Genomic DNA, 15,616 nt, shown 5'->3' with positions numbered 1-15,616 from the left:
AAAGTTATTCTACTACAACTACAACAAAATTTCATACTAATGGTTTTGCATCAATTAGGTGTGTTAGTCATCATAAATTAAAATATAATAAATTAGTAAGTTTTAGTTAATTCAATTTGAAATTCTTTTATTTCAATTTATAAAAAAATACATTATTTTAAAATTCATTACCAATAAATATAAGAATATTGTGATATTTTGTTGCTTGCTTTGAACAATCTTAAAAAAAAAAAAAAAAAAAAAAAAATCTGTTGACAATTGTTTGAAGAATCAAATCAGGCACAGAACGCCACTCGTTCATTTTAAAATGAAAAACGAAAAATAAAAAATGAAAAATGAGACCTCAGAGACAGGGAAGGAAAAGTGACCCCTCATTTTGATATAGACCGCCAGCTTTAATACAATACCTACCTTTTTGCAAACAATCTCTCACTCTCTTCTCTTCTCTTCTCTTTGGAAAAACACAAACAAACACAGGAGCGGAGCTAAATATTTTAGACAGAGAGAGAGAAAGAAAGAAAGAGCTATAGTTTTCTTTATCTTTAGAAAAAAGGATACAAAGAGAGAGAGAGAGAGAGAGTAATTGCCACCTGGCGATCTCAGAGTCGGAGTAGCAGGAGCTGAAGTAACAGACGGCGGATCCACTAGTTGCCACGCTACGCCAAGCGCTTTTCAAATACTCTCTCTACCATTTACCAACCAATATCAATATCAATATCTAAACCAAACTTTATTATTATTATTTATATATATATATATATATATATATATTATTATTATTACTATTACTGTAGAGAAGGAGAAGTAGGAATCCCGATAAATCGGGTCCTATTTTTATTAAAGCTTTCGGTGGGACTCGAATTCGGGATCGTAATTATTGGATCAAATCCAATTCCATTTCCAAATCAAAACCCTAGCTTAGCTTAGCTTAGATAAACTTTAAGGATTGCTTTGAAGCTTGTTGGATTGAAGTTTAAGATCTTTGCAGCTTTTACGCTTTGGTTGTTGTTTGGAGCTCAAGGAAGTTTCGCTTATTTAATTTTGTTTTCTTTTTTTTTGGAGAAGAAAATTTGGGGAACTCCATTGATTTTTTTTTGGATTCGGATTTGTGTGTATTATAGAGAGAATTAGTCGACATGGTTAGCGGGAATTTGTTTCACTGTAGAAAAAATTCATGGCCGCCCGAGGAATATATCAGCAGAACCACTTTGCAATTGGTAAGCTTCTTTGCCATTACAAAAAAAAAAAACCTTGATCTTATGTATGTTTTGAATTTTATGATCTTATATTCTCTCTTTGTTTGGTTGCTGAGAAAATGTAAGGATTGGAAGGTTTCAAATTTTTTTGGAAACGCAATATAAGAAAAATAAAAGAAATAAGTTCGCTTTTATTACTAAACAAGTTTGCTTAAACAAAATTGTTGGTTTTATCAAAGCGATTTTGTGATTTATTATTTATGTGGTTTTATCAAAATTAAGAGTTTGGTTTTAATATTCTACACTAACTAAATTTTGTTTTGTCTGCGATGCTTTTTCGCAGTTTGATTTTGATAGTGCTGCCCCTCCAGAACAAGCCTGGAGAAGGAGATTAAACAGCCATGCTAATATTCTTAAAGAATTTAGTGTCACATTTACAGAAGCAATAAAGATGGTAACAGATTGTTCTCTTTTACATTTGTTCATTGATTGAGAAGAACAGATGGAGTGCATTATGTCATCTTGTTCTTTTTTCTTTTTTTTTTTCCAAGTTGTCTCCTGCTGACTGCTTTTTGAATTTTGAATCTCAAGGTTCGGCTGGGTATACGTTTGTGGTCATATATTAGGGAAGAGGCTTCTCATGGAAGGGTAATTTTCTTGTTTTCTGTAATATAGAGGCCATTCGTTTTGTGTTCTTCCACAAGTGGTATTTATTTCACTCTCCTTATATTCAAAGTTGGATGAACTAATTAAGACATGCTTTTACATTAATTTAGAACATTAAAACATACCTCCGAGACCTGATTTTCTGCTGAAATTATGTGTGCAGAAAGCACCTATTGATCCTTTCACCCGAGAAAGTTGTAAGCCATCAGCAACTCAAGGGGTTCCGCTCGGGGGGATGGGGTATGTAGTGTATCAAGTATGATATTTCATTTCCTTGTTCTGTAATGCCTTTGATTAATCTGACAGGATCTACTGCTATAAATATCACAGAAGTGGCAGCATATCTAGAGGTTTTAGAGGCGAGTTTAGGCAATGGCAAATTATTCCTGGTATATGTGAAGCTTCTCCTGTCATGGCCAATCAATTCTCTGTAAAGCTCTGCCTCATATACTTGCTATGTGATTTCTAATTTTCAAGACAGACATGTGCCTTTTGTGTTTTGTTTATGAGCTTCTTAAATCACCTTACCATGGTTTACGGGTGTGTTTAGAATGCAATCTTAGAGAAAAATTGCATGCTGTGAACTATCAACTTGAGTATATAACCAAAATAGTTTGGAAGTTCATAGATGGTATGAATATATAATATATTGTAATATCATGGAAATTGTTAGTCGAAGTGCTTCTGTAAAAATATGGGTACTAGCGGCTTTTGTTTGGAGTTACTGGGGTAAGTTTAATGGTTGAATGAAAAGCCTTTTGTTCCGATGTCAAAAAAAGTTTTAAGTATTTCTCTGATTCCTTAAATATGGAATTCTGAATTTGTTTTATAAAAAGTTGCAGTGATGGTTATTAGAAGTTTTTGGACCTTCCCCAAAGATTTTCCCCAAAAAATTAAATATTTCAGACTAATTGAAAATTTTATACAACTATACAACTCAATGTGAAATGTATTAGAATTCGACAACTAATGCAAGAAGAATTACTGGAGGGTTTGGGGCTTGATTCTCACTTGAAAAACCAAGAATAAAAATACTAGCCATATACTTAATTAAATGAGAAAAAAAGATTTTTTACATAAATTTTTTAATATTTTAAGGGCTAACATATATGTAGAGGCTATGATGAATTTGCAGAAGGTTATGGAGTTTACAATTGACAAAAAGATGCTAAGCATGCATTCATAGAAACCCATGGGCCTCATAACTTCTCTATCATTCTGAGAGGCCTCAATATTTTCTTTTAAGTCATGACATTTTAAGAATTCTGGGGATGCCATCTTATTCTATGATTCGGAAAGAAATTTGGAAATAGAAGATCAAGGTAGTTGCTAAAGACCAAAATATAAATGGAAATAACAATAGAACAAGAGAGAAAAGAAAGAAAGAAAATACTTCAAACTGATGAGAAACCCCAATGTATTTATATTACTTGTAAAAAATTAAAAAAAAAAAAAATCCCAACTTAGCCCTCTTGTAGTGTTGAATATTCCGAAGATGGCCCTCTGAAAAAGGAAAACGAAATGGTTCTAAACTCACTTGATATTTGTAAGGCATCCGCTGAATATTGACATTAAAATAATAGGCTGATTTCTGGCTTCATCTTCCCATCTATTTTGTATCTTCTGCTTGTGCTTAATAACTCTATATATTAGTTTTGTTAATTGTTGCACCATGTTACATCTATGACAAATTGACAATGCACTTAGCCAGCCATGTAATGAGGAGAAGCTCTTTTGCTCTCTCATATTGTGGTGCTGCATAATTTATAGAGAATATGTGGATATTAATTTCTATGTCCATGTGATCTGAGAAGCTAAAGGTTGCTTTCCAATTGTTTATAGTGGACACACATGGAATTGGAACCACGAATTTACTTTTGTTTTTTACTTTGTTGTTGTGGTATTGCAGATTTTTATATCAAGAGATGGTGGAAACAAAAATTTTGCTTCTGTTTTGGCTCCAGGCCAACATGAGGGGCTGGGGTAAGAAAGCATCTTATGAATTTTAAATACTTATATGGAAGAAATAATGGATTCTTATCATCTTTATGTGTAACAAGGTATTTACTTGTTATTGCGACTTTCGGTCATAGTTTATGTAAGGGCAAACCACAATTTTGGTCCCTGTACATTTGTCACATATTCAATTTCGTCACTATACTTTTAGTTGTAATAATTTCGTCTCTATACATTTAGTTGTATCAATTTCATCCTTTGACTTCAAAATAAGGCCCCTTAACTATTAATTGCATCATCCCTTGACTTACAAAATCAATTCAATTTTATTTGTAAAAGTTGAATTGATTTTGGAAGTTGAGGGACATAACTGACACAATTAATGGTTGAAGGACAAATTGTGATGCAAGAAGCCCGGTCAATTTTATTTCCAAATTTATTATATTTTTTCCAAATTTAATTTTTGAATTTTGAACTTTCTTTTTAAATTTGAAATTTAAATTTGAATTTGATCTTAATGTTGTTAGGATTTAAAAGGATTTAATGGGATGTAATTGTGGGTTAATGTAATCCCTGAATCCTAATAAAAAGAGGCCTAGGAATAGTTTGGGACATGGCAATGGGAATTAAAAATTTAATGATTAGAGAATGTTTTTCAGTCACTGGGCGGTGATTCCAAGCATCCTTAGGTGATGAAGCCTAAGGTTTTTAGGCAAATTCTAGGCGGTGAAGCTTTGAGTTTATCCTGTTTTATCTTCTTTTCTTTTATATCTATTTTTTTTTTGCCCCTGTACTGCATCAAATTGTCACAATTAAATGTATAGGGACAAAATTGAAACTACCACCCTCTGTTAGAGGATGAAAAGTGTAGTTTGGCATTTATGTAAATTTACATGCTTCTGTTACACCTGCAACAACAAATTAAAATCACACTTGCACATCTAATGTCTTTGATTCAATTCTCCTAAGTTGAACCCATGCACAGGGTTTGTGGGTGATTTTGTGCATCCCTAGGGAATATTGGTTTTTGAGTCAAATGGGTCAGCAATAACCTAACATAATTCTTACCAAAAAAAATAATTTAGACTCATGAGTTCAGATATTATGTCAAATAGGGGGTCTATGTGCTCCTATTGGCATGAAAGGGCAGTCTTGGAACCCTCTCCTAAGCCGGAGAGTGAAATATTGTAGATGGATGTTCTGTGGTAATCTAAGTTGCCCGTGCATTGGCAGATTTCAATAACGAGTATTAATGATCGTTGACTTCTAATGGAGATGTTATTAAAAGTTATGCCTCTGCTACAAGAATTCTGGATGATTCTTTCTTGGAGTTCAAGTCTAAGAGTGACTTTTGTGGTTATTTATTTTGTGACTCAATGTGGGAAGACTAGATGATTTCATTCAGTAGTTCTTTGTCTAAGTTTGAGGTTTAAAAGTCAAAGTTAGATAGGTAGAGATTGTTCCCTTAATTTTGCATTCATGCTGTGACAGGAAAGCTGGTGATCAGGGTATATCATCATGGGGCTGGAATCTGAGTGGCCAGCATTCTACATACCATGCTCTGTTTCCTAGGGCATGGACAATATATGATGGTAACATTCCACACTGTTATTTCTGTTTACCGTTTGTACATCGATTTCATCTTGGATTCATGTTTTAGTTAACATACCCCTACTCTTTTAGGTGAACCGGACCCAGAGCTGAAAATATCTTGTCGACAAATATCACCCTTCATACCACATAATTATAGAGAGAGCAGTCTTCCTACTGCTGTTTTTGTTTACACGGTATGTTCAAATAACTTCTCTTGTCAGATACTGTTCAATGATATAGATCCTAGATCCCTAACCTCATATATAGGCAAGAGTTAACTTCTAGCATCTAATATTGCAGGTGCTTGAAGTTTTAGTAATTCAATTGATGTATGTTCAGTCATTAGAAAGCATGGGCATATCGTTATCTCTCAAGACATATATCTCATATAACTTTTGTCACATCAAAACAATATGTAGCTTTATCAACTAAGAAGCTCTGTTGATAAAAAGTTTTTACTACCAACTTTAGTTTTTTGTCATTTAATAATTTGATATAGCTGGTCCTTTTCCATGTATACCTTTTGGATGGACCAATTCAATTACTGGTTTTCATTTCTTGACTTGGAAACGGTATCCATGCTATTAGTGTGGTTACTGATGTTGAGTAGCTGAATTTGCTTTAATCAGATGAGTTTTTCAAGGAGTGAAACTCATTGGAATTGATTCATGTATGCCTCAACCATAGACACCATTAATTCAAGGCTGGTTCTTATTTCTTAAGTATGCAAATATGCCCCGTTTCAAAAATTCAAACTCAAATTTGCTTTGTGGAGTTCAGCATGTTGCATCTGTCTGAATGTTGTGGGCGTTAAACCTTTAAGAATTAAATTTGACTGTGTTACTCTTCTCAGCAAACTGTATAGAAACCCATCCATACATTCTGTGGTCTGATGACATTTTCTAATTATTTAAGGAATATTTCAATTTTATGCATTTTCTGATATCTAATTTTGAGATGATTTTTTATTATCTAGCTTTTGAGACTGTTACTTCTTTCTGTTGTAGTTAGTTAACACTGGCCGGGAAAGGGCTAAAGTCAGCCTTCTCTTTTCATGGGCGGTAAGATTTGTTTCTTGCTATCAAAGTTATATTACCCTTATTACAAGCAATTGAAAGATATAGCATGGGTCCTTGGTTATTCAGTCCTTGTTTCCTCTTGTGCAGAATTCAATTGGTGGAGTCTCACAATTGTCAGGAGATCATGTGAATGAACCATTTATGTAAGTGCATATGCTACATTTTCTTTGTTTCCTTTATGTGACCCTTTATATTTGTATATAAATTAACTCTCTTTTTCCTTTTTGATAGTGGCGAAGATGGAGTCTCTGGTGTACTTCTTCATCACAAGCAAGTCATCAAACCTTAATAGCTATATATGATGGTTGGTTTGCATATTTTCTCTTGATGATTTCCTTGCACTTTTAGGAAAAGTGATGAAGAAGTATTTGAAAGAACACCCCCCCCTCCCCTTCTGAAAAATAAAAAAGGACATCGCTCCCACCCAAAGGAAAAATAAAAACAAGCACAAGGGAAGTCCTTAACCTTCTGTTTTAGTTTTTCAATGACAAACCATCCAAAGAGATTGAAAAACTGAAGGTAAGGAAGACAAACAATTTTTAAGCATTTAGACTCGAGACTTAAAAGCATTTTGAAGTCACTGAAACATTTATATAACTCGTTCAGAAGAAGCTTGAAAAGGTTTTGTTTAGGTAATAAATAAATTTAAGATTAGGTAAATTATAAATGGGATGTTTGTGTCTTTGGGATTCTATAACACACTGACCTTTTGTTATCAAAACTTAGGTATAGTCAATATTTTCTGTGCTATCATTGTTTCAGTTCATGCCAGAAAAAAAAAAGGATGGTGGCCAAGGAATTTTGTTTATTTATTTATTCATTAAGTGGGGTCAGGGGTGAGTTTAAGAGGAGGAAATGGGAACTTCCTCTGATTTCTTGGAATGAAGACCAGAGTGTTAAATACTGGGGTATATATGCTGGATCTTGTTGAAAAATTCACTTGCGAGTTTGTAAGAACTGAAGTTCATACATGCCTGTTCTCTACAATACCTAATCAAGAGGGGGAAAAAAATGTATTTATGATGGTGGGAAAACATGCACAGCCAATCTGAACCCAGGGAACCTGCAAAAATAAAGGTCAAGGAGTCCATCGGGGGGGGGGGTGGGTTGGTGAGCCTCCGATGATTAAGTCAATAATCAATCACAGGGAAGGAGGAAGTAAAGTATCTCAAAGTTATTATGTTTTTTGTACCTATTGTGTGATGTAGAGCCCTTTCTTATAATACTTGAAGGAGGCCCCTCATTGGCTGCCTCATTAGGTGTCTTCCTTTAATTTATCCACTAATTAAGCATAACCCTCATAGGATGGAATTTTACTTTCAGCAGGATCCTACTAGATCCGTTATTTCCTAACCATGGTGATTTTTGGTATATCAATTGCCCCCTATTCCCAACCCAGACTGGTTCAGCTCTGGTCTGGCATTGGGAATTTAATCAGCTCAAAGAGCTAGGCCAAGTTAAGGTGTTGAAAGGTACCTCAGTGCTGAAGAGTACTAAGGCCTTGAAGAGCAGGCTGAGCTAAGGTGCTGAAGCAGTAATTTGGCATCCCAGTAGATCTGTTATTCCCTAACTTGGGTGATTTTTGGTATATCAATATATATATGGATAAAGAACATGAGGTCTGCAGCCATGGTCTCTATAATTGAAATATGAAGGGAAAATAACATAAACAGTGTGTTAGAATATAGGACAAGTAAATAAATTCTTCATTTTCTAATAACTTAAGTTTTTGGGATAATGGTAATTTTTCAGGGTGAAAAATAGATATTATATTAACAACCTAATTCAGATTCATGCAAGCATTTTAAGACATCAGAGATGAATCAGCATAATTAGAAAATATGTGTTTATTAAATTATGATACCTAGCGTGAGCCTTACTGAATGAAAAGGCATTTTACCATAAAACAAAGCAGGGGATTGAGGTCTGTGAATTAGGCAAATGTGTACTAGCATGAGCCTTACTGAATGAAAAGGCATTTTACCATAAAACAAAGCAGGGGATTGAAGTCTGTGAATTAGGCAGATTTGTATTTTACTGTGCCTTTCTCATGGAACAAACCCGATGGAATTGTGGCTTAATATATTTTGCCACTTTGGTGTCCTAGACACTCTTTTCTCTGAAGCAAATCACAAAGTGATTGTTACCTAAAATTTTGTTAACACCTCTCTAAAAGCGATCACAAATTCAAGGCATATGCTAATACTTCATTCTTGGTTCAATCGCCTTTAACACTGTTTTCCGTATCAAACATGATTTCTTGAACAGGGTATGGCATTTCAGACATGTATTTTTTGTGATATTGGATGTGTGGAATAAATGTGGATCCGTATGTAAAGTATTTTGATATGTGTAATGCTACAGACACAAATTATTTTATAACTTTTTTACAAACTGCTGATGTGGCTTTAGTATTTTCCAAATGGTTATTACAAGTAAAAATGTGATGTTAGTGATGGGCCCATATTAGAACTAGTAAGAATTTGCCACATTAGGAGTTTGTAAAAATGTTGTAAAATAGTTTGTGTCTGTAGCATTATTTTTTTGATATATTTAGCGATTTTGGCAGACATTCGTTGGAGTAAACAATTAAAATTAAAATTTCGAAATGTAGGAAATGTGAATTAGTTGATCATATATGGTGATATCAACCATACTAACCTAGTCTCATGGAAGTAGTTTGTTTTGAATGTAAAAAATATCGACCTTAAATATCTTTAGAGTGGAAAGGGTTAAAGAGTGAGCATGAGTGAGATAGTTTCTTGGAAAGTTACACATATATAGTGGGTTTGAACCCATGTTTTCACCCTCCACCTACACTTGTGAGAGTTGGAAGTGCCATTTGAGCCAGGGCTAATTAGCTTCTGCCCTCCTATTGTTCTTATTATTTTCTTTTTGCTAATGTTAGAAGCTTGCATCAAGGATCAATACTAAATCCATATCTCTTTGCACTAGTGATGGATGAGCTCACTAAATCGATCCAAGAGGAAGTGCTTTGGTGTATGCTATTTGTAGATGATATTGTTTTAGCAGATGAAACTAGAAGTAGAGTTAATGGCAGTTTAGAAATTTGGTGAGACACTTTAGAATCTAAAGGTTTTCGATTAAGTAGGGTTAAGACAAAGTACATGGGATGTATATTTAGTAAAAGTAGAAACATAATTAAAGGAGTAGTAAGACTTGATGGTCAAGAGATGCTAAAGAGCGACAATTTTCAATATCTTTGGTCAATATAATTCATAAAGATGGAGATATTGAAGAGAATGTGAATCATAGGATACGAGCAAAGTGGATGAAGTGGAGAAGTGTATCAAGAGTGTTGTGCTATCGTAGGATACCTCATAAGTTAAAGGAAAAATTTTGTAAGATATGACCAGCTCTATGGTACCAAATATTAGGCTGTTACGGAGCATCATATTATTAAAATGGGTGTAGTTGAAATGAGAGTGCTAAGATGGATAAGTGGAAATATAAGGAAAGATAAGATTTGAAATGAGGAAATTTGCTTAAAGATAGTGGTAGCCCCTATTGATGAAAAGATAAGGGAGAGTCACTTAAGATGGTGAGGTCATGTTCAAAGGATAACAACTAATGCACTAGCAAAAAAGAGTAAGTTGATCCAAGTTGAGAGAACTAAAAAGGTAGAAAAAGAACAAAACTCACATTAGTAGAAATAATAAAAAAGAGCATGTCAATTAAGGGAGTAACAGAGAGTATGACTTTAGATAGAGTAGAATGGAGAAAAAAAATACCTGACTCTAACTAATTTGTCGAGGATCCATAACTGACCCCAAAATTTTGGCACTAAGGCTTTGTTGTTGTGATGTTGGAAACTCAAAGCCTCCTGCACTGTTTATGCAATACAATATAAATCCATATTTATTTGTATTACTTCTACTTAACTACTCCATTATGTAAAATAGTCTTTCAAAATTCACAATTTTTAAGATAAAGTAACTAGCATATTGCCTGTGAGTTTTAATTAGAAGAGGGTAAAAAAGAAAAGAGAATAGAAAACTGAAGGAAAAAACTAAAACATGCCTTAAACTTGGCTGTTAGTAGTGTTGACTGTAATGTGCATTTAAAAAGGATTCATGGTGCCATCTAGGAAATGGGCATATTGGATGGTTGGAAATGGATCAAGGAGGTTGTTTTATTCCTTATTCAAAAAAATATATTTTTAATGTTTTTCATTTCTGTTTTTTAGTTCTTACTCAAAAAATGTTTCATTTTGCATGTCTGTAGACGTATTTTCACTTGTGTCTATTTTTCAAAATTTTCTTTCTGCTCATTCAGTACACCTGAGGAAAAACTTTATTCAGGTGGAAGATTTGGAAGTTAGTTTCTTTCCAGTCATTCATAACTGAGTAGTCTTTTCGCTTTTTCTAATGAAATTTTGAAGAAACTGACTGGATCTTAGTTGTTTCTAAGGATTATGTAAATTTTGCAGGACTGCAAAAGGGAACCCTCCTGTTACTTTTGCAATAGCTGCATGTGAAACTCAGAACGTAAGTGTGACTGTTCTTCCATGTTTTGGGCTGTCTGAAGGAAGTCGCGTTACGGCAAAGGACATGTGGGGTAGAATGGTTAAGGTAATTATTTCTCCTTTTTTAGGTTGCTCTCTTCTTTTTGCCTTCTATGGCAAGCAGTCACCTATAGTCTGGAGAAATTTTGCTGTTTAAAGCTTCAAACTGGATATTTAGTGGCCACACTTCACTAATTTTGAATTTTGTATGTGTAGAGCTTCTGAGTTTATAAATTTGTGTAAATTACAGTGTCATTGCAATTTTGCAAGTTTGCAATCAAGTATTGACAATAAGACTTTGTTCCTGACCATAATTAGCTCTAATTCTTGACTGTATCTCTAGGATGGGCAATTTGATCGAGAGAACTTCAATTCTGGACCAAGCATTCCCTCTTCGCCTGGAGAGACAGCCTGCGCTGCAGTTTCTGCCTCTGCATGGGTGGAACCTCATGGGAAGTGCACTGTTGCCTTTGCTCTTGCATGGTCATCTCCAAAAGTAAAATTTTTGAAGGGCAGCTCATACCATAGGTAGATTTATGCTCTCCTTTTTCTTGTCCATATGTGCATGATTGAGCATTTAATAAGTTACAAAAACCAATCATGTTCGAAATCCTTGATAGCTTAAAATCAAGAATTTTGGACTTTGTTCTCTGTTACACTCGGTATCATGATTGAAAATTGTGCCATTGCTTGTTTATTTGACAATGTGTGTCATGGTAGTTGTTTCCTAAGCTTATTTTTTCTTTTATTGTGTTGTTTTTTATTTTCTTTTTTTGGTTGCAGGAGGTACACAAAATTTTATGGCACATCTGAAAGGGCTGCCCAGGACTTGGTGCATGATGCTCTAACTAGTATGTATTTTTTGGTTGCATCTTTTCTTTCTTTCTTCTTTCTTATTTTATTTTTATGTCAAGGTCAGTGTTCCAAATACTTGGACATGAAGTGCTGTGTAGTTTATTTCTATATACTAAGCTTCTGGAATGTTGTAGTTTGTAATTATTGTTTTTTGTTTTCCTTTTTATAAGCTTCAAAATGGCTGTGTTTTAGCAGTTCCAAGTTATGTATTGCATGTCATAACAGTATATATATTTTTGAAATCTTGAACAGATTATAAGCGGTGGGAAGAGGATATAGAGATTTGGCAAAATCCTATCCTGAATGATCCAAGGCTACCAGAGTGGTAATACACTAATACTTAGTTAAACTATTATCATTTCCTACAAAATGGTTCGCTTCGTCTAATTAAATTTGTGAAAGGCTTAACAAGGCCTTTCCGGAGAAGCTCTTTTAATGTCTTAGATGTTGGACTTTCAAATCTTTAAAAGTTTTGCAGAATTCATGACTTCATTGCTGACATCATACTGAAAGGCTTGCCTTATGTATGCGTTTCGTTCCTCACATTTATATGCACATTGAAAAACTTGTGTGGCTTGGCTATGACTCTATGGGGAAACCCTTCATGGTGCATCCTAATCACCCTTGGCATCAAGCCTGTTCTAAATGTCCCAGTTGTTCACATTCATCAGTACCATTGGGTTGAGCTTTTATGGCTAGCAAAATCTTATATTCCAGTGATTAGCTAAAGTGACTGATTTGGCACCTATGCTATTTTTTTTTGCTATATATATATATATTATAAATATTTTGTCTTTCATGTTAGGTATATAATGCTACGTCCAATATTTGCAGGTATAAGTTCACATTATTTAATGAGCTGTACTTCCTTGTTGCCGGCGGAACAGTTTGGATTGGTACTCATCTATGCTATTATTTTACATCTTGATATTTTACGAGTAAAAACTGGTTTCCAAGGAAGGATTATATTGCCAATATCATTTTCTTCTGGTTTCACTTGTCATAAAGGTGAGAAATAACATTAAGACTGATTTGATATTTTTGTGCAGATTCTGAATCATCAACTTCAAACATGAGAAATGATCAGCATCAATTGGTAGAAGTGGAAAACACAGATGTCAAAGTGACTGATGCCAAGGGGGATGGCAGACAAGATGCAGTTATTGAGCATGCTACAGATAGTTCTGGAGTGAAAGACAAAGATGAAGCAGTGATTGCAAATTGTTCCAGCAAAAATGAGTCTGTGGTTGCTCTGAAAAAGAGATACACCAACTGCTCTTTGCATCCCTTCAAAATGCTGGACCCGCAAAATGAAAATGATGACGTTGGAAGGTTTTTGTACTTGGAAGGAGTGGAATACATCATGTGGTGCACATATGATGTGCACTTCTATGCTTCATTTGCACTTCTTGAGCTGTTTCCCAAGATTGAACTCAATATACAGCGTGATTTTGCGAAAGCTGTCTTATCTGAGGATGGAAGAAAAGTAAAGTTTCTGGCAGAGGGAAATTGTGGAATTCGTAAGGTTAGAGGAGCTGTTCCACATGATCTGGGAACACATGATCCATGGAATGAGATGAATGCATATAATATTCATGATACAAGCAAATGGAAGGATCTGAATCCGAAGTTTGTGCTTCAGGTGTATAGAGACTTTGCTGCAACAGGGGATATGTCATTTGGAGTTGATGTTTGGCCTGCTGTTCGTACTGCCATGGAATACATGGAACAGTTTGATAAGGACAATGATGGTCTCATTGAGAATGATGGGTTCCCTGATCAAACATATGATGCTTGGACAGTTCATGGTGTGAGTGCTTACTGTGGATGCTTGTGGCTTTCTGCACTCCAAGCTGCAGCTGCAATGGCCTTTGAACTCGGGGACCGAAGTTTTGCTGAAAAGTGCAAGAGAAACTTTTTGAGGGCCAAACAATCATTTGAGGAAAAATTATGGAATGGTTCTTATTTTAACTATGATAGTGGGTCAAGTAGCAATAGTAAATCTATACAAGCTGATCAACTGGCAGGGCAATGGTATACAGCATCCTCAGGCTTGCCTTCACTCTTTGATGATTTCAAAATCAAAAGTGCTCTCATGAAAATCTATGATTACAATGTAATGAAAGTTAAAGGAGGCAGAATGGGTGCTGTAAATGGGATGCATCCCAATGGAAAGGTGGACGAGTCTTGCATGCAGTCACGTGAAATATGGTCCGGTGTCACCTATGGCGTGGCAGCTACAATGATCCTAGCTGGAATGGAGGAGGAGGCCTTTACAACTGCTGAAGGTATTTTTATTGCGGGATGGTCAGAAGAAGGATACGGGTAAGTTCCATGCATATGCATTAATCATTTATAATGTTGATTTGACACCCAGTTTAAAACCCTAATCAAATATATTAATATTTTCATTGGTCACTATAGGAATGATACAAGTCACAATAACTGATCAATTTAATGGGATCCAAAATATTTAAAACTGTGGTGTGTTACCGACTTACCATAGCTAGAGATGGATATTTTTTTGGTAGCTGTGTATATCTTACAATGCAGTGCAGCAATCAGTTCTTTAATGCCAACTTTAGGACTGTTTTGGAACTTTTTTGAATTAGGTCAGCCTTGGTCCTCAAATAATGACTAGCCCATTGTATGTGAAAACCCAGTGTTATGTTTGCTTAGAAATTGATCATCCAATGTTTGACATGAGAAACTGAAACAAATTTTTGTGACGTAGTCAAAGCCCAACCTGGTTAAACTATACTTAGCTGAATGTCTTGTGTCCTTTTCCAAACAGCCGTTTGAAATTCTCACATAATTAAATGCTACCTGTCTACATTACCATTTAGAGCAGTTATCAATGACAATAGTGGGCGGGGTAAGGAGGCAGTGTAAGATTTGGTTTGATGGTAAAGAATGTGTTTGTCAGAGTTAATTATGGTACTACCTGGTAAAGACAAATTGGAATTACAAGGGAGTATCTTATCTTCTATCATATGTATATTTTTATTTAATTTGACATTCACTTTTTGCCAAATACAGATATTGGTTCCAGACTCCAGAGGGATGGACAATTGATGGGCACTTCCGATCTCTTATATACATGAGGCCACTCTCAATTTGGGGTATGCAATATGCGTTATCACTGCCCAAGGCAATTCTTGAGGCCCCTAAGATCAATGTAATGGACAGAATTGACATATCTCCTGGTAGTGGAAAATCCTCTCATAACGAAACTGGTGTTAGAAAGATAGCAAAGAAAGCAAGTTGCCTTGGAAATTCTGTGTTTCACTGTGCTTGCTAATTGTAGCATGTAAGTTCCATCATCAATGTAAAGAATTGTTTATTAAATCTTTGCTTTTTATTTATAATTTTAATTGCTTCCTCAAACCCGAGGGCAGTAGTAGAGGTACACTGGATGAGGTTTTGAGAAGGGAACCAGGCTGCCAATTCACATAGATGATATACATAGGTCTTTCCTTTTATTTATTTTTATTTTATAGTCAATAGGGAAGTCTTAGTCATTTAAACAAGCCTGTGCTACTAATCTTTTGAAGATCCGGTGTCTTGTAGCGGTATAGTCTGAATAGTGAATACTGAAATTTAGGTATTTATAATCAGAAGCTAAAGCAGAATGATCAATGAAGATAAAGCAGCCGTATTGTGAGGTATATCCAGTATGCAATCCATGTGTGCATGTGAAATTTTGGGATATTATCATTAGCAGGAGTCCCTTCCAGCCTTGTGGC

At 34.9% G+C, this 15,616-nt stretch overlaps 1 protein-coding gene across 1 annotated transcript; it reads left to right on the top strand.

Annotated features, from left to right (window-relative positions):
• The first annotated feature begins 389 nt into the window (after positions 1 to 389).
• On the top strand, positions 390 to 15,352 carry LOC126688440 (uncharacterized). The gene is made up of 18 exons (XM_050383138.1): positions 390 to 1,217; positions 1,540 to 1,650; positions 1,788 to 1,844; positions 2,026 to 2,102; positions 2,193 to 2,292; positions 3,772 to 3,845; positions 5,310 to 5,410; positions 5,502 to 5,605; positions 6,419 to 6,472; positions 6,578 to 6,633; positions 6,722 to 6,760; positions 10,941 to 11,082; positions 11,359 to 11,543; positions 11,799 to 11,866; positions 12,123 to 12,195; positions 12,705 to 12,766; positions 12,920 to 14,195; positions 14,910 to 15,352. Exons 1-18 carry the CDS (start codon positions 1,137 to 1,139, stop codon positions 15,169 to 15,171), a joined length of 2,922 nt encoding a protein of 973 aa, XP_050239095.1. The 5' UTR covers positions 390 to 1,136; the 3' UTR covers positions 15,172 to 15,352.
• The last annotated feature ends 264 nt before the right edge of the window (positions 15,353 to 15,616 follow it).

This window comes from Quercus robur, chromosome 6, assembly GCF_932294415.1.
Source record: "Quercus robur chromosome 6, dhQueRobu3.1, whole genome shotgun sequence".
In the NCBI taxonomy this organism is placed as follows: domain Eukaryota; kingdom Viridiplantae; phylum Streptophyta; class Magnoliopsida; order Fagales; family Fagaceae; genus Quercus; species Quercus robur.
This window is presented reverse-complemented; position numbering and strand designations above follow the sequence as displayed.